Source organism: Ammospiza caudacuta, chromosome 15 (genome assembly GCF_027887145.1).
Source record: "Ammospiza caudacuta isolate bAmmCau1 chromosome 15, bAmmCau1.pri, whole genome shotgun sequence".
Lineage (NCBI taxonomy): Eukaryota > Metazoa > Chordata > Aves > Passeriformes > Passerellidae > Ammospiza > Ammospiza caudacuta.
Window position 1 is genome coordinate 17,150,553 of NC_080607.1, and position 19,872 is coordinate 17,170,424.

The following is a 19,872-nucleotide window of genomic DNA, read 5'->3' on the forward strand; positions in this document are numbered from 1 at the left end:
TCCAAGTCGTGCTGATTAATGCTTTTCACATAAACACACGTCTTATTTCAAATGTTAATGCCTTCTTAGTGCAAGGTGAAAGTCTATCCAATGATAGAATCCCTTAAGAGTGTTAATTAAACAGGACAATAATAATCCACTGGTGATTTATAGTGAGGTGGATTACTAGAGCATAGTGGTTGGTCTGATAGGCATTTATTGCCTACTTAACCATTTAAGTATAACAAAAAAAATCATCGTGGGACAAAAGGTGATGAATGTTTCTGCTAAAACAGTCCATTAAGATGATTCATTAACATTACAAAGAGGTCTGCAGCCTGTGTGCCACTCGGAGCCTTTAAAAGTCTGGGAAAGTGAGAGGCATTACCATAGGAAATGCTTTATGCTAAATGTGCGCTGATAGAATCTAAAGTCCACTTTCTGCAGATAACATCACTTTTTACATTTTGCACTACAAGGTCTGAGGACGCTTTGTACTTCTCAATTCCTCGAGAATGTATCTTCCCAACAGAGGAGAGGAGCAATAAAAGTCCCAATGCTCTGGCATACATTGGCGTCCCTCACACTTCCCTTTGAACTGATGGGCCTGGAATGCTGAATCGCTGGTTGCACCACTGCGGAATGACATGGGAGCCATGAGTTATAGTCACAACAGCTACAGCTTTATTAAATGCACAGCAAATAAAGCTCCTATAATGATCTTTTCAGGTCAAATAACAGCAGATGTCTGCTGTGTAACAGCAAGGTGGTGTACCAGCCCTGGCTGCTACAGGAATTATAGGAGGGTTAAATCAGCGTGTAAACGCATCCAAAACAGCAAAATAAAGTCTTCAGTATTTTCCTAACAAATTATTCTCTGAAAGTGGAGCAAATGAAGCTTGGTTATTCGTGGATTTATGTTGCAGTTCTTACATCTCCCTATTGGAATAACCCCAGGTGTCCTCCACCATATCCCACTCCAACCCTCCAGCCCCCTTCATCCCTCACCTCCCCCCTGCAAGAACATATGCAGGCTCCCTTATTCCTTGGGGAATACCCTAGCTAGCATGCCTTGGCATCTTCTCTCAGCCATTCCTTGACTTTTGTTTTTGATTTGGCAGCTGAATGAAGCAGTGTTTTCACCAAGGAATATCAGAGCAATGTGCAAATCAGTCGAGAGCCTCGCTGCTGTCAAACACAATGAACAATTGCTGAACTCTCCCTTCTCCCTCAGTGGGAGAATTAATAAGGATTCCTTCCTCTCCTTAGATGCTAATTCTTGCAAAACTGGTAAGGACAACTGGTAAGTGTCTCCAAATCATCTACATAACCTGTGACAAATGTGTCAGCATCCTGGAAACTGGGTCAGACAAATAATTAGATTGTGTAAGTGATTTCCCTAGGGAACCAGACTGAGAGGTGTGATAGGATCTGCACTGACCAGAAGTCAGTAGAATCTTGTTTATAGAGTGTGCAGCACCTGTCCAGACTAACTGCATGGTCTCAAAAACAAGCTGGACCAGGTTCTAGGAGCACAACAAGACACTTGCATCAGACCTAATAAATTCTGCCTCTCAGTGGATAATTACCCTGGTTTATTTCTCAGTCAGCAAATTAGCACAGCTACACCAAATCCTGGGCTGGAGATGACTGAGATAGATTTGTTGTCCCTGCATGGCATGAGTTGTCACTTCTAGATGCTTCAGTTAAAAGTGAAACACTACAGATACTGAGTCTGGACAAGGGAATGGAGCTGAGGGACAATGTGACAGCAAACACAGCTCCCCCCAGTACTGTTCAATATCTTCTAACTCTCTGGGGAGTTGGGCAAGCAACATTTAATGTCTGGTGCCAAATATTGATTCCTCTAGGAAACAAGGCTCTGACTGCATTCATGATCTGTGACCAGGCTTTATCACAAAGTGCCCTGCCCTGCACCAACCCCAGCTACAGAAATGGGATAACTGTTTCCAAGCAGGGCCATTAACCTAGGAATCCAAAACCCAGCCTCAGACATGGTGAACATCTTTCAGATGAGCTCTGCTGAATAATGAACGAAGAGGTGTGGAGCTGTGTCTGGTGAAACACATGCTCCCCACTTCTGCAAACTCCTTCAGATCCCCTGGGACACTTGCAAGTCTCAGTTCTTGGTCAAGAATGCCCAAGGGTGCCCAGCAGTGGGGAAGAGCCTTTGTGGGAGGATCAGGCCTGGGTGTCAGACAGAAGGAAGGAACACACACCAGTGGGAGGCTGCCAGGAGCACAGGCTAAGCCAGAAAGAGAAGCTGAACACGTGTGTCCAGTGGCTTGATGAGATTCAGAGTGGGAACAAGGATGAAAGGATTGGATTGAGAGATCTGTGTTTGCAAAGCAAAGGAGAAGGGTTGAAATTTCCACCTTTCAATGTATTTTCTGATTTCCCCCCCCACATACTCAATTTAACCTAATTTCAGTAAGAGCTGAGAGACAGTCACCAACATCTCCTTGTATTTTGCTCTAGATATTCCTTACAAAGTTTCCACAAATTTACCCACCAGATTTCATCACCCCAGAGCACACTTCACTTATGATCTCTTCTTCAACCCGCAAAAATACTGAAGGTAAACACCTCACATTTGTCAAATACAGAGAAAGATCTCACCTCAGAAAACCTGGTTGAGAATTTTTAGACAAAGTGCTTTTTTTCTATCAGAAAATGCTAACTTGCAAAAAAAATTATATTTTTGCTGATTTCCATGGAAATACAGTTAGGCAGGTTCAGATATTTCCATGAGAAAAATCTGTTCTGAATGAGAATGGAGTAGAAATGTGAAGGGTGATTTATGAGACTCCCAAAGCCAGAAGTATACCCAAATATATGCTAGCACCCTACCAAACACAACAGAATAACTGTCTGTTCTCCATGCAGCTATTTTATTTTATTTTTTAAAATAAATAAATAAAATTCCCCAGGCTGAAGAGAAGCTGCCTGATGAAACAGCTGGTGACTAAGTCTCACCTACCAAGCACAGGACTCCAAGCAAGCTCTTTTTCAACCCACTACAGAGCCCAGATTTCAGTCTGACAAAAATAATGTTGAAAACATTATGTCAAATGTCTGCTCCAAATCCCATAAAGCACTCCTTGGACAGGGCCCAAGTAAATACCCTAGCCACTGGATGTTGGCTATTCTGGGATGTCTCATTCTTTCTATTCATGTTTTGTTTTTTAAATCATTCTGTGACAAATCTAAAACAAATGTCAAAACCATTAATTTTTTTATACGCTAGATTTTTTTTTCTGTTTCTGGTCAACTCTAATTCTCAGTGCACCACCCTTAACTCTTCATTTCTTCTCTTCTAACTTGGTCCAACTTGCTGGCCTTTAAAAGAGTGAGAGATACTTAGCTCTTGCATGGGGAAAATTAATTTGTTTTGTGCATTCTGTATTGTCCTATATCACTGATTTTTAAAATTACTTCACAGGCCTTTGGGGCCCATAATCTGCTTTTACAGGGATCCAAAAAGGTAAATAAGACACATTGCTTTGGCATGACATAAAGAATTGGCTGCCACCAAAGTCTGCAAATTAGAAAACATTAAAGATCACTGCTTTATACAGATATACCTGTGTCCTGCTGCTGTTGGTATAGGTTGAAAGCTTGCAATAAGCTTTTATTTGCACTGGGATAAAAAAACTATTAACATTATTAAAAACTAAGTGAATCACAACATTTTTTGGAAGAGAGTAAGAAGAATACTTTGGCTCAGGAGATGCATGTATAACCAGATCCATCACTTTCAAGAGAAAGCAATTTTACAACAGTCAAAGTTAATATAAAGTTCATGCTGTTACTTTAGCTTCATGCACCCATATGAAAACTGGACAAAATTATCACTTTGACACATTTGTTTCTCATGATTAAAAGTTATCCCATCTCTAATGTGATCCCCAAGCATGTGAGTGGCTAATCAAATGCTAAATAAAACCTGTTTTACGTGGCATTAAATTGTTAAAAATCCATTTAAATTTTTTTCTTGTTGGTCAATTAATTCCCATAAACTTATTTCGATAGATTAAAAAAATATGTTTTTTCTTTTGTCTATCCCCTTCAATTTCTCTGAGGCAGCAAATTTTAGTCAGATACAATTAATACCTTGTTCCCAGAAATTTTCAGTAAAAACTGTCTTCAAATGAGTATTTTTGAGAAAAGATGTGACAAAATGAATACTGTACTTTCATGCTATCACATTACAATAATAATGTTTAATCCTGAAAACTAGAGCTACCACACTCTGCATCATGCCTACATGCATACAGACAAGAAAAATAAAATCAGATTCGTGGAAACACGGGAATATGCTCATAGATCTCGGCCGTGCTGCTGAGAAAACAGCATTTTCACAAAAGGCAGGGTCAATCTCAGCTGCTGCTCCTCAGAGCTGTCCTTTAACAGCAGCATTTTCTCTAACCCCAGCATAACAACCAGCCAGCAGACAATGGGGCTCTGCAGTTTATGAGCTCCCTTGATGGCCAAAGTGCTCTTCCATACCTACCAAATATAGTAAACAGTCAATGCTCGGCTTTTTGTTCTTGCCTCAAGGCTTAGAAACAACTTGCAAATCCTCTCAATTCGCTTTTTCGTCCCCATTCCTTCCATTAGACTTGCTAACAGTATCTTTCACAAAGATTCTTTTGTTTCTCCTGAAAATCTCTTCGAGATTTCTTTGACATTTCTCTTTCTCTAAGTATCCTGTCACAGGGCACTGGACCTTCATCCTGGACTTACCCAAATCCTTCCTTTTTCCAGGACACACTAAAACCTTCCATCCCACGCTTCACAAAGGAAGAGTGAAGGCACTATCTCTAACAAAAAGCCAAAACCTTAGAGCTATGAACTGCTGAACTCCTCCCAAAGATGGCAGAGCCCTCAGACCCCCATCACACCATGGAATTTTTAAGATTTTCTGAATATTCTTACTTTTCTCCATGATTTAGCCTTTATTCAATGTGTACTTTCTGTCTTAATGGACGTTCTCTCTTCTCCTTCCTCAATTTCTCCCTGCTTCCAAATAAAGCAGTAGCCTATGCTTTAAGTTAGAAATACCCTTATTAAATCTGATATTAAAACACAAACCCCAACTTCTTTCAAAAGAAACTGGCATTTCTACTTGCAAATGTAGCCAGTGTAAATTTCCCAGCCGTCCGCATTAGGGATGTTTGCTGTCTGACTTGTCATCATTTCCCAATTACAGACAGTAAGATGCTCTGTAAACAGGTTTTTGTTGAAATGGAAGGTCTCCTGTGCTGTTCTCCTCATGTATTCAGGACATGGAAATAGGGACAGGAATAATCAGGAAGTGATTCAAAATCTCCATAGCCCTCATCTGTGTGAGGACGCTGCCTGTGCTGCACGTATCCTGCACTTACTCAGCTGGAAGAACAGGAGGTTGGTCCTGTGTGGTTTCAGTTTATCTTCATAACTTCAATTTCTGTACACATTAAACAACTGAAACCTTTCCCCTGCTCATGATAAACATGCTATTCACAAAGATGGATTTTACCCCCAAAACAAATGTGGGGATCTGTCTGGAATGTACAAATCTTAACTTCTCTGGATTGTGCATTTTCACGAGCTCAACAGACAGCAACTTATCCCAAGGAAATAAGTTAAATTTTTATATGCAACTCTAAATAGTCTATTTTATAGCTCCTTGATTTAAATAAACAAAACAACAAACATACAAACTGCTTCCTTCTGCTCTTTTCCCGACAATCCAAATATTTAGTAGCCTTTATAGGATGCTAACTGTGGAAATCCATGCTTTTGAATTATGCTTTTTGGGTGCCTCGAACAACAAAAACAACAGATTCTCTCTTGCGGTCGGACCACCAGAGCGGAGTAAAGTGCAGTAACTCGCAGAGTTTCTGCCCCATGTTCTGCTCTGCTTGTCCTTTTCAAAGGGGGCTCAATGAAGAGCCTTGTTGAGACCTCCGCTGGTGCCGCTGTTTATAGAGGGGGTCATTAGGAACAGTTTAGTCAGAACAAAAGGGGTTTTGTTTCTATTGTCCCGCTTGCAGTTTGACGATGTCTTAACTGAAAAATTATCTTAATAGTCTAACAGTATATATTCGCCTATGGGGCTCAGACAACTGCAGAAAGGGCTTTGGATGAATGCTGAAAAGATGCACTTGACAAAGCCAACTCAGTGCACGCTGAGCACCATTTAGGAAGCGCATTTGTTCTGACTGAAAACTTAGAAGTGCCAGTCTCGGGAAGATAAACTCCTGCAGCTAAAGCCCCCTCCACAAAAAGGGGACAGCGGTGACACCGAGAGCTCCACACCCAGCCCCGGATAGGGGCAAACACGGACACCTCCATCCGCTCACACAGCGCTGCACCAACACACACGGGCAGAGGAAATGATCTCTTCAGATTATTCTAAAATCCTCCCGATTCATGATTTTGTGCTGCTTGAAGGTCTGGGAGATTGCTTCACGCAGGCACTGGTAATGTGGCAAACCTCCTCCCCAAGCCCTGCTCTGCTCGGGAGGGGATTTTTGTGGCCAGGGCTTTGGAGAATCAAATGGCTCTCCAGCTTCCATCTTCCTTCAGCTGGTTCAGAAACGCTGCTATAAATCACCGCAAATATAAAGAAAGTTATTTTAGAGGCAGAACCAGAAACAAAAAAATTGCACATTGTGTCTCTGCAGCCCCATGCAGCTTGGAATTGGCAGCTCAAAACTTCCAATTGGAGTGGCTCTAATGTGTATTCAAAATAAACTGTGAAAATAATTGTTCCTATGGAAATGAAATATAAATAAAAAGTAGGAGCTGAGACCATATAAGATAATGTTGGACCAAATTCTGTTTCCTGCTTATTGAAATGCACAAGATAAGCCTCAACAGGAGAGAAGCTGCGGGGTGCAGCTGTTGTATATAATCCTGCTTCCTTCAGACCTGTAAAACCAGCAGTCTCCAAAGATCTCTCTGCTCCAGCAACATGAGTTTTATGATTCAGGGGCATGGTACATATGGTTTAGCATACACACCCCAATTTTCCATGCAACCTCCCCTGTTAGGATTACTAATACTTGTGGCATGAGTAGTTTGTACAGCAGCTGTGCAAGGGTTATGCAAGCATTTATGTACACATTGGAATAAAGGCACAAAATAATGGTTCTTTTGAGGTATTACTCTGCACCTGCCTGGAGAGGAAAAGTAAAGCCATCCAAATTCATCCCCAGGTCGGGATCAGTTATTTTGTTCCCTTTGAAAAAAATGAATGTGTTTTATATGCTTTTTGTTCAGTATAAAAAATAGCAAACATCCCTGCCTTTAGTGAATGCAAACAGCAGGAAACTGAAAAAGACATAAATATATGTTAATAAGAAGAATCCTGAACGTCTGTAGGAGCAAAGATCACCATGTATTGTAAGGAAATGTGACAGCTAAGCAGATTTTCAGAGGCACATTTCCAAGGTGCTGCAGCACAACTCAAATCCGCTCCCAACAGTGACGTCCGAGCTCGTGCCCAGCTTAGCTTTTCACAAATACAAGCCTGAGATCTCAGACGTTCAGATTACAACGTTACCAACAAAGGAAATACCTGGGCTTGGGCCAAAAGCGTCAACCAAATCAAGTGTGCGCACAATAATTTAATAGTTCAAAATTAAATTCAGTTTTCTTTGAGCTGCTTTGGCAATATTGGAGTCTACACTAAATAATACTCCCATGCCTATATCTGTGCTGCAGAAATGGATTAGTTACATAAAGTTTAAAGAGATGATTGAAGTACACTGGTGTATTTATGCCTGCTCATAGCAGAATATAAACATATATAGAAAATACAGCCCATGCCGATATTCAAATTGTAGATAAATGTATAATAAATGTAACATTACAAAAGTTTCAGTAACATGAGCTCATTTCTAATGTTCTCTGAAGTAAATAGCAATAAAAGGATCCCTGTGGTGATCCAGTTTTAGGAAATGAAGTGCTGAACTGTGAAGGACTGAACTCTGTCCACCTTCCCCAGCTGATGAACATTAAATTCAGTGCCATACCCCCATTTCATAAATCCCCAAATTCTATTTTAGCTTTCACTGGCATCTTCAGAAGTAATAATGCCTTTTTCACCATCCAAAACACAGATTTCATTTCTGACTCTCCTCTGATCGGTAGCATTGAGAATCAAAATTTAATTTTTATAACGTGATCAGTATTGTCCAACAGAGCACAGCTCAACCCAAATCTGTTCAAATTCCTGGATTAGAGCTAATATAATGTCTTTATCCATAATGTGATTAACTCCATGTTGGTGAATATGTTCTCAGTAATAATGCTGGAATGATGACTAGAATCTTTTGATAAGAATGATCCAATACAGCGTAAAAAAATACGTGAGCTAATTATCCATTCTTATACAAATAATAATGCTATTATTTTTGCTGTACTAATGTTTTTCATGAAAGAGCATAGACAAACAGTTCAAAATTCCCCAAACACATGCTAGTTTAGTGGGACTATTTGGAAGGAGAAAAAAGTTTGCTGTAATTTAGGAGTTGCACTTTGTTCAAGACAAATGAGAGAAGATGCAAAACAGAATGGAAAAGAACCATGGTTAAAGTTAAAAAGAGGACATCAAAGTAGGAAGACAAGGAGCTTGAAACTGAATCAGCAGAAAAGAGGACAAAATGCTTTGTGTCTAATTTTTGAAAAGTCATTAAATGAGTTTCTGAGCAGAACCCACACTTTTTACTGCCTGTTTGGTAAAACTGAATGCAAATGTCCAAATTCTGCCCCTGGCATATGCCTCACATGGCTTCATGAGGATGACAAATTCACCAAGCACAAACCTGCACATTTTTGTGAATTTCTTGTTTTTAAATCAGCCCCTTTATTTATCTCCTAAATACACACTTCCAAATATTCTGTCTGTTTCCACACAAACAAAAAAATGGCAGTAGTTGGTACTAAACTTGGGTAAGAGCATGCACACAAAGCTCACAGAGATCAAAAAGTTACTCAATTGGTAATGTGGCTTGTGCAGAACCCCAGAAACATTGGGAGTCTGTTTTTATAGAAATTATCTGAAGCAGCAAGTGCCAACAAACAGGGATTACTTCATCACAAGCATTAAGTTTTCCTTCTTAAGAAGAGGAGGCTACACAAAAGAAGTAGAGAAGACTGAGAGGAAAAACTGGTTTCTTAATTGATCCAGGAAGGAGGAGGAGGAAAAAGACAGTGACATGAAGGTGCCAATATTTCAGCAAGCTGTGTGGAACTGATCCTACAGGAAGCAGGATAGGGTTTACGCAGCAGGCAGGAAAGGAGGGAAGAGAAAGAGGCTGTCCATGAAAAAAGGTACAAACTGGATTGCCTTTCTGTTTGAAAGGAATTTGAAATTCAAGCTCAGATCTGAGGGCTGCACCACTGCAGTTGGAGCTGCATCATCCCTTATTGTACCCAGCAGAATAAATGCTGCCCTTTGTTGTGTCCCAAAGCAGGATGAAGGCAAGAGCTGGGACTTCACATCAAAAAGTTATTCTTTAACAAACTCACTTTCTCATCCCATGCTGCTGGCATGGTTTTGTTGGGCTGTTTTAAGTACCCCACTGCCAGCTATCATGCATTTATTAAAAGGAGTACAGGTGCAGCAAGATCATAGAAAATACTGTATAAAAGAGAAAACTTCCCACCTGTTCCTATAAAACACAGGTTACAGTTGCAACATTGCCCCCTCTTTTAAGAGCATATCCTGCATTAAATCAGAATATAGCTAAATGTGGCCTAACCCAAACCACTTAGACAAAACAAGAAGGAAATAGTTTCAAACATCACTTTTTCAGGAAATTTGTCAAATCAAGAGTTTCAAGGTTTAGTTTTGTTCTCTGTTCTTTCTCCAGTGACACCTACAAGACCAAGAGCAGTTACCTAAGGTGTTAATGAGTGAGCAGAGAAACCTCCCACACTTTTCCTTTTCTTTCTTTCAGAGCACAACACTGACCTGAAGTTTAGTCAGCTTTTAAATGGGAGCTACAAGCAATTCCAGTACCAGTAATTTAGGCAGCAGAGACACCTGTTCTCCAGCCCACTGTCCCATCCTTGCAGACTTTTTCATCTCATATCCGTGCCAAAGGCAAGGCTCCTTGTCCTACTGCTGCTTGATGAAAGGCCAACACTCACAGCCCTGGAAAAACAGTCTACAAGGAGCAAAAAAGGCAGAGAAATCAAGTTGTCTGCAGCTGAAAGGGAGAGCAGGGAGATCCCAAATCCTCTGCCTGCCCTTCCTGCACAGCCTGACCCAGACACCCTCTCCTTGCCCCCAGCTGTGCATTCCTGTGGCCTCCCTCCTTCCACCACAACGTGGAGTCAGTCAGAACAAGAAGCTGATCCAGCAGAAAATTATTTCAGCAAAAGCAAATGCACAAATGGTTAAAAAAAATATTTTAAAAACAGAATCAGCTTTCTGACCTGTGTGTAAGTGTTGGTACCAGCATTGCAGAGGGGTGGGGTCGCACAGCTGAAGGTCCAGGCTGGGGTGGGATGAGAAAACAAAGATCTTTCTCAGGGGGAGCCTGGCTTTAAATCAGTTTAAGTTGATCTAGAAGCCACACCCTCGGCCAGGAAGAGATTTAGGCAAATTGCGTGGCGAAGAGCAGGTTAGTGCTGCTCCTCAGGAAGTACAAAAGATGCTGGAGAGTTTGATCTTAGCTGGGCAGCCAGAATTCAGCTGCTGGGTGCTGGCGTTTCCATCCGTGGGGAGCACTGGGAATGCAGCTACAGGGGGATTTTGAGCAGCTCCAGTGAGTGCAGCAAATGTTTCTTGTTACCTAAGGTGGATGGAGCTCCACAACCTCTCTGCCCCCTCCATCCTCCCCGAGCTTGAGCCATTCCTAAACATGTGTTAGGTCTGAGCTGAGGGATTAAGGCTGGTTCCACCTCTATTTCAATAGTGCCATGAGTGAGTCATTTCTATGTGATGCCTCAGTTTCCCTGTTATTAAGAGGTGCACATGCATGCATACAAACACATTATATCATTCATCATGCCTCCCATGCAGTTTTTCACTGGCTACCTGCTGTTCACACCAAGATTTGAAACATAAAGAACTTAAAGAAAAGCTGAATATTATTTTCCAGAAGAGTTGCAGGATCTGCTGCTGGATACTACCAGATGTTGCTTGTCTGAAAATATTAACAGAACAATCTATCAAAAAACACCTCCAAAAACACTGACCTGTTTTATCTTCCACCCCTCTTCTTTCTCCTTTGCCCAAGGAATTAATCTTAATGTCAGGATAAACTTAATGTATATATGCATGATTTCTGAGGTTATCTCAGGCTTAGTTTGGTGACCCAAATACACCATCCTGGCTTCCCCTTCTTTCCAAGTAAGATTTGGGAAGCATTAGTTTACATTTGTCATCTATTATTATTATTATTATTATTATTATTATTATTATTATTATTATTATTATTTACTGTTGCAGCAGACATCTACCTGGGCTAATTGGACTGTAACTCCATTACTGTAGATGTTGCACCCACTGAGTTAAAAAAGTCATTGTTTTAAGAAGCTGACAATCTATTTCAAGGCAAAATATCCCAAAAATGGCACGTACCAGGAGCAGAAGGATGGGAAGGCAAGGGTGCAGGGTAATGGAATGGCATAAACCACCCATGTGCACAGGTTGATAGTTTCACTTCAAGTAAATGTTCCTGGTTTTAGAGAATATATCCCCCCTCGGATTTCTAACGCTTCTCCATTAACTCTCCCCACTGCCAGCTGGAAAAAGCGACCCGGGCTCTGTGCACAGCGACACACATACGTGTCTATGTAGGTGAATATATCATCATCACGCTTTAAATTATTTAATGGAGTTTGTTGTGTCACGGGCAGGCTCTTCTAATCTGAACTTCTTAAAAAGAAAAGGGTAGGCAGGAAAAAGAAATGGGTACGCGTGCTTGTGAGACAGCCGATGTAGTCGCATCTATAAAGTCTGTGGGAGTTTGGGCCCCTTGCTTATACATAAACCGCCCTCTCTCCTGGGCTGTCTTCTCCTTAATGACGTTCACGGCAATTTAGGCGCTGGGGACCGGCTCAGCCTCTCGCCGAGCCCGCAGCCTCCACAAACATCCTGAAAAGCAACCTGAGCAGACGTCCTCCCTCCTCGAGGCAGTTCCCGGGATTTTCTCTCCCGAGCGCTTTGGAGCGGGCGGGCGAGCGAGCGAGCGAGAGCGCTTGGGTTTATCCGCCTGCTCCTCCCACCAGAGCCACCCTCCCGCCGCTCCCCGCCGAGCGCGCCGCTCACACGGCTCCGCCGCGGCGTGCGGGACGCGGGCACCGCGCTCCGCTCCCGCCACCGCCGCCGCCGCCGCCGGGGGAAGCGCCTCGGGCCGCCGCCGCCGCCGCCGCCCCGTCCATGGGCCGGTGCCGCTGATCAGCCCCCGCCGCCGCCGCCGCCTCGGGCCATGAGCGGGCTGCGGCGCCTCCGCGTGGGCTGAGCCCGTCCGTCGGTCCGTCGGTCCGTCCGTGCGCGCCCCCCGCGCATGCCGGTGGCGGGGCGCGTCCCGCGGCGGGGCAGCCCCGCGCCCCCCGCGCCGCCCCGCAGCCGCCGCCGCCGCGCCGCGATGCCGGTGGCGGGGCGCGGGCAGCCCGCCTCCTGGCTGCTGGTGCTGGGCGCCGCCGCGCCCGCCCTCTGGCTGCGCTGCGTGCTCGCCGACTTCACGGTGGACAACGAGGTGCACTCCAGCTTCATCCACCGGCGGCTGCGCGGCCCCGAGCGCCGCGAGATGCAGCGGGAGATCCTCTCCATCCTCGGCCTGCCGCACCGCCCGCGGCCGCACCTCCACGGCAAGCACAACTCGGCCCCCATGTTCATGCTGGACCTTTACAATGCCATGTCCGTGGAGGAGGGGGCGGCGGGGGCCGCCGCCGAGGACGGCGAGGGCTTCTCTTACCCCTACAAGCCCATCTTCAGCACCCAGGGGCCGCCTCTGGCCAGCCTGCAGGACAGCAACTTCCTCACCGAAGCTGACATGGTCATGAGCTTCGTCAACTTGGGTGAGTGCCGGGCTCGGCGGGGCTGGGTCGGGGGTAACCGGGCAGGGAACCGTGCCAGGGGGAGGCTGGAGAGGGGACCCGGCCACCGACGGGAGGACAGGGACGGGTGGCGCAGGTGGCCCCGGCTGGGAGCTGTTTCCCAGCGGGGCAGGTGGGTGACAGCCCACCTGGGCAAGGAGGGGCAGGTAGCGGCCCTCGGCAGTGTGGCTGCTTTGCCAGGCGGTAATTGAGTGGCATCGGCGGGGAAAGAAAGGGCTCTGACTTCCCCTCGCAGCATCGGACAGCCACGAGCTCTCCACACACGCCGGCACTCTGAGCTCTTTGTCGTCCGCTCCCTTTGATAGTGGCTGCGCGTCAGAAATGGGATTTGTAGGTAGGAGTTAAACAGGACGATGAGCAGGTCTGCCCCGCATCCCGCACCGCCGAGGAGGACACGGAAGGCAGGCAGAGCACGGCGCGGGTCCCGCACGGCTCCCGCGGGATGCGGTCGCACGGCCGGGACGGCTCCTGCGGCATCCCAGCCCGCGCTCCCTCGGCCGCAGGGGCTGAGCCGCTCGCACATGTTTTCCTAATGGCTTGGGAGGGATTCCGCAGTAAATCCTTATTTACTCCCGCAGCTTTTCCTGTTGACCCCAGTTTATGCCGCTAACTCGCCTCTTTTCACAAGCACATGCGGATGGGTTTATGCAAACGATACGAGAGTTGGCACGCTTTGTATGCGCCTCGCTAGGCCTCCCTAATTGGATGCCACGGCCCAATCTGATTTCTATTTGCTCGCTGTAGATTGCACACCCGTGTGGACTGACTTGGCCGGATTTGAGTAAAACATTGTCAGGGTGCGCATTTTATTTTAAATATATAATTATAGACCTGGCTCGCTCTCTCCATTTTTAGAGCTCATCATGTGCGGCTCTCAAACCACACACGTACAGATTGGGTGCCTGCGAGTTCAAGGCAGAACCTGAATCGTGTTTCCAAAACAAGATCGTTTCAGACTTTGTCCCAAACAAAGGGAAACGCAAAGTGCAAGAGGAGCACACTTCTGGCACATAACCTGCCAGGAATTACAGACCCCCGTCTCCAATAAATCCATTAACACCTTTATGGATGTCACTGTTCTGGACACTTCCACTGCCTGGAACTTCAGAGGCAGCAAAGATTAAATCACCACCTAAACCACCACCTCTCTAATCCCTGCACTTTAACTAACTTGAAAAGCTCAGCAGCTGTAAAGGCTCTGTGACACACGTTAATAATTATTAGACACGGTAGCCATCCCGGCACAATTCCTGCATGATAAGGAGCCACGGGACGCTGTGGGAGAGCTTAGTTTGCATGAGCTGCGCCTCCTTATTAACTGCCATAAGCTTCACAGTGGGAAACTCGGAATTACATCTGGCCCGGGGGCTGTGCTCAATGAGGGCTGGTGCTTTCCATTTGGAATTACAGTGTTTGTCTAGTCACTGCTGGATACTTAAGTCGATGAGCAATGATACATTTAAAATCAAATATTTGAGCAGTCAAAAGTACCAATAGCAGTCAAATATTTGACTTTGAAGATAAGGGTGACCTTGCTAACACTGTTCTCCGTGGTTCTTGTGTCCTACACCGAGTGCAAGGAGAGCCCTGAGCAGAGGACAAAAGATGTTCAAATAACAATAGTGAAATTCACTCTTTGCTTTCCATTTCAGTAGAGAGGAAAGAACCTTATGAAACATGTAAGTACATAATGGCAGGGAGTTTAGCTCTGCTCCTCAGGTGTAGTAATTTACTGAATCACCAGTGAAACTGCAGCGCTCCCATCCCACATTGCCGATGCAAGTCTCTTGTCACCTCATGTAAGAGTTACAAGAAAAAGTTAATATTTAGGCCATTGATGGGTTTGAATACAAAGGAATGACATCAATCCATAAATGTGAAATAAAAGTTACATTTTGGATATGTCTGTGTCTATGTGAGAACTTTGTATGGAGCAGGTTTCACCTGTATGAGCCATAACGCCCAATAATCAACATCCTGATGCAGTTTGGTGACTGCAGTGGATTTATTCATTCATTTCAACCCACCAGGCTTTGTTGTCAGCTTAGAAATGCAAGAGTGTTCTCCATGCAAAATCCTAAATGATTATTTTATTTAATTGCTGTCAGCATGGTCAGGAAGCAGTAAGAGCACAAGCACAAGCAAAGCCCAGCAGTTTTAAGGACAGGTGGAATTACGACCAGCAAGGCACATTTTGGAGGTTTATCTGTGCTGTTTTGTTCCCTTGTCAACAGAGCATGCCAGGACGAGTTTAAAAAGGACACAGATCTATAAGAGCTTTCTTCATCGCTCTGCACACCTTTCATCCCATTATAGTCATTGCTCTTTCATCTTTATAGGACAAAGGCAGGCTTGTTTATGGAGGTTTTAATGAATTAGAGCAGCCACTCACTCCGTATATAATCAAACACAACACCTGCTTTGAGACATACAGTTTTCTATGACATTCAGGGAAAATTAGAAGATCAGTTGTAGAACTGAATTTTTGTGGAGACTTTCTACAATGATCCCTTTTAAAGCAGAGCTGAATTCCTAAATGCAGACTGTAGTAAACTGTGTCCTACTTTTGTAAGAGATACTCTGTGAGCATTGCATTTCACAGGTAGGCTTTTATTACTATAGCAGAGCCATCACAATGAGGAAGTGTCACAGCATAATAAAGTTTCATTTTAGCATGGAGGAAGTAAAAGCAAGCAAAGAAATAATACTTTGAAATTTCAGTCAATAAAAAACGGTAATTCCAGGCTTCCAAATGCTAACCTACATAAGCACTTTTTTTGCCTTATTCATATTCCTCATCCATCTAGTTGTACAACTTTAGAGGGAATAATACTTTTTAAAAACCTACATTGCAGGATTTACTGGGCTGCATAGTAAAAACCCCAACAGCAAACCCCACACACATTGATTTCTATGGAGATACCGTGTATATTTAATGCAGAAAATTTATGCTGGGTATTGGTAGAGAGGAACCAGAATACAGGTGCTCCGTTTTAGGGAGCTTTGTACTAAGCACAGTTTTACTTACTGTAAAATCCTGACAACTAATTAGATTTAGATTTATAACCAGTTAATTTACAGGCTACATTTTGTCTTAGCTTACACCTGTGCTAAGATGGATGGAGAATGGAGTTGTGTCAAGAATGAAGTTATTTGTAAATTAAAAGAGAATTTAGCCACAGTGGTCTGACTAAGTTAGCCAGTTAATTACTGACTAATTTTGTAAAATTTATTACTATAATTTTAACATTTAGAATTTGATTTCAGATCCTGTCCAATACAGTTTACAAACTGATCCATTTTAGGAACTGAAAAAACACAAAGCATTTTCTGCACAAGTTTAATTTCAGTTTATAAACAGCAGCTAAGGAGTAAACATCCTCTAGATGACTTAGGCCTTCTCTTCTAAAAATAATTGCATTGTCCTTATGCTGGTAAACTTGCCTTGGTAAACAGACTTGCTTAGAATATTTTTAAAAGAGTCGGCACAAGTGATACGCAATTTGTTAATTTGTCTCGTGGTTGATTATAAAATGAACAACGTTGTTTAATCCTGGCAAAAAAGAAGTGTGGGGGGGGGAATTAGTCATTCTTGGAAGGAGCACTTGAAAGTGGCTTTTGTTAATATAAATCAAGAAGCTGAAGAGCCCCCAAGTTTCCTTTTATTTCATACCATCTGGCTATCCTTTTTGTTGACAAGTGTTTGGCATAGAGAACCATCTCTTTGCCCTTTAATAACAGGCTTTAACACTGTAGGGTATTAGAAAAAGATTCTATAACAGTTAAAAAATTTCCTTCGGGGAATACTTTATAAAGTGAGCACGGGCTGCAGGCATTTGCAGCTGTAACCTGGCTTGTGTTAAAATTTGGAAGGGGCTGCCTTGCATTCCAGCTCACTACAGGCCTTCATTGGTGTACAGCCAAAGGTTAATATAGATGTCACACAGTTTTTCTTTGGAGAGCCTCAGATATAAGAGTACGAGTACAGCTGTGTTTTTAGTAACCCTTTCATAATCACTTCTTTTAAACCTCATTTTCCTGCTTGTATAAATCAAAGATTTTCAAGGATATTTGACCTGGATTTGAACTTATTTGATCTTCACATATTTCCCACTTGAAACAAAGCAGATTAAAAGTTAGCCCTGGATGCCTGGTCCCCATCACATGGTTTGTCCATACATTAGGCCAAGCACTTTGGTTTTTTTTCCTTCTCTTCCACCTCACGCTGTTAAAAGCTCTCAAGCCTGAACAGGTACATCCCATAATTGTTTTGGGCAGTGTGGATATGTGCAGCCCTTGGTGGTGTAACTCTGGCTTAAGGCAGAAAGCTTGCAGCCAAGTCGGGGTATGAAGGAGCATGCAGCAAGTGACCAGCAGGTATTCTCTGAATGTGCAGACCTATCCAGAGAAAACATAATTAATTTTCTAATTTCCAGGGGTAAAACAGCAGAGCAGGACGGGAACCATTTACCTCTGCCATGGGGGTATGCTGGCAGAATAGAAAGGAGCCGCCAAGGACAGACGTCCTTACGCAAGGAGAAAGGAGCTGGAAATTGTCCCCATCCGCTGGCACACAGCAGATTTATCCCAGAGCAGGGTCTGTGCTCTGTTCCCACACAGGCTGCCCTGGGGGGGTGAATCCCCCTCTGTGAGCTGCAGTTTAGAAGCCAAAACACAGCAGCTCTGAAAGGGCTTTGAAGGAGACAAGCCTTGATGGCCAGGTCCTGTGATGCCGGTAACAGGAGCTGGGCACCAGTGGAGCGTGCAGGACCTGCTCCCAGTGCCCCCAGTGCCCCCAGTTGTGCCATGCCTGCGTCTCTGTGTGTGTCCCAGCTCTCCCCCTGCAAAGGAGCTTTAATGGCCTCTGGACAGGCAGCACAAAACCAGGCACTGCGTTCCCTGGAAATCAGCCTGATTTTCGGGTCGGCGGGAGAGACGTGTGAGAGAAGGTTACACAAGTGGTTGGAAACATTAATTAAAAAAAAGATTATAACTATTAAAGCCCAGTCAGAGCCGTTGACAGGCTCCTTTTAAATAGGACACTGTGATGTTTTAGTTTAATACATTCTGGCAGTGTCACTGGGGTTAAGGCTAATACTGGGATGTGTGGATCCTGTCATGTTATTGTCAGGAGGAATGCAGGGATTAGGTTGGAGAGTGGCGGTGGGTGAGTGCTGCAGCTGTGTACACTTATTATAAAAGATTTAAGTCCCACTGGTAAAATCAATATATTAAATTGCAAGAGCCCCTGTTTTTAATTAGTTTAAATCAAATATACGGTTAGTGCCATTAGGGCTGCTATCCTTGAACCAAGTGAGGAAATGCTAATATTTATGTGGAAACTGTTAATTTGTGGTTAAAATGATAACACATTTAGTTTTATGCCTCTAAATTGTCCTAACTGGATGAATACCAGTGAGAAGTTGCAATGATGGATGAAGTCATCTGAGCAAGAACACAAGTAAGCAAATTTTGATAGCATGCCAGATAAGGAGACTACCTGTTGATATACAGCATTAAGAGACCATGATATTTTAAACCTTTCCAGTCCTGCTCTCTAGGGCCTACATCAAAGTATTTTTATGAATTTACTACATATATATATAAAAATATATATACCATTACTATATATAAATAAAATATGCTATTTTATATATGTATATTTCTTCTCTTAATGGAAGAAACTTCTAAAAAAATGACAGAGCTGTTTAAGTTAGTTTCAGGATGAAGATTTTCCTTTTCAACTCTTTGAAATAAACGAGACTACACACAAGGACTAATCACATGGATAAAGTTCTGCACATGCTTAAGGTTGGAAAAATGGAAACCCAAGAGAAAATTCTTGGCTAGGTCTTCATTGGTGTAAATTGTCAAATTTCTACTGAAGCTGGCCCTGTGGTCTCATTTATACAACTCTACGTCCAAAGTAATTCCCATAAAGTCCCTCTTGATTTACACGAGCAGCACTGAGAGCAGAATTGGGCCAAAGAAGTGCCCCTGTGTTGGAATAATGAGCATGCAGTAGTTTCTGCTTGAGCTTCACAGAGTTTCCTCTCCTAATCTTGAAATTGTTTCTGAGGGAAGTTTCCTTTGCTGCAAACAGTCAAAACATGAACCAGCTCCTATTAGTCACTGCTTATCATTATTATTAGCCCGATCCATGTTGTTGAACTACAGCTGAATTCCCATCCTTGCAACAAACAGAATTTAGCAAATAATGTTTGACAAAAATGTGAAACTGATATTTCTTAATACAAGACATATTTCATATGGAGAAACTTCAGTGCTGAAAGATTCCTGGTATCAAAATATCTGAATCATAGTACAAATAAACAGCGCCTTGTAAAGGCTGCGGGGCCAAATTCCGTGCTGGAGTAATTCCACTGAAGTTAGTGGAATTGTGCCAGGAGATAAACTGCCATCTAGATTTTTTTGGTGTTGAGGATTTTGTCAGTAAAAGTCTTTGCTGCAGAAAAGGTTGCAGGTAGCAAAGATCACACTGGTTCTGATTCAAAAAGCCCTTTTGGAAATCTTTGTTTCATTGATGAGGACCACAAAGTTTGCTGAGCCCCCCCCCCGTATTTGGGTGTATGTTCTACAATTCCATTATTTATACATAAATATACCTGATTTACAGCAGGTAACAGAGAAGCCATGGTGGGTGTAATCCCCACCACACTGTGCCTTACCCCTTTTAAAAACATTTGTGCCATTTACATCTCAGAGTCAGTGAGAATCCAGACTGAGTGGATTGAATTAATGGCAACTTTGAGACTACAAGTTTTAGTGTAATTGCTTTATTGTTTG

General features: G+C 43.4%; 1 protein-coding gene across 1 annotated transcript in view; it reads left to right on the forward strand.

Annotated features, from left to right (window-relative positions):
* Positions 1-12,512: 12,512 nt before the first annotated feature.
* Positions 12,513-19,872, forward strand: part of BMP7 (bone morphogenetic protein 7) — a 41,979-nt gene continuing 34,619 nt past the window's right edge. Inside the window, exon 1 of the mRNA XM_058814579.1 lies at positions 12,513-13,026. Coding sequence (XP_058670562.1) covers positions 12,513-13,026 — 514 coding nt within the window. The remainder of the gene's footprint in view (positions 13,027-19,872) is intronic.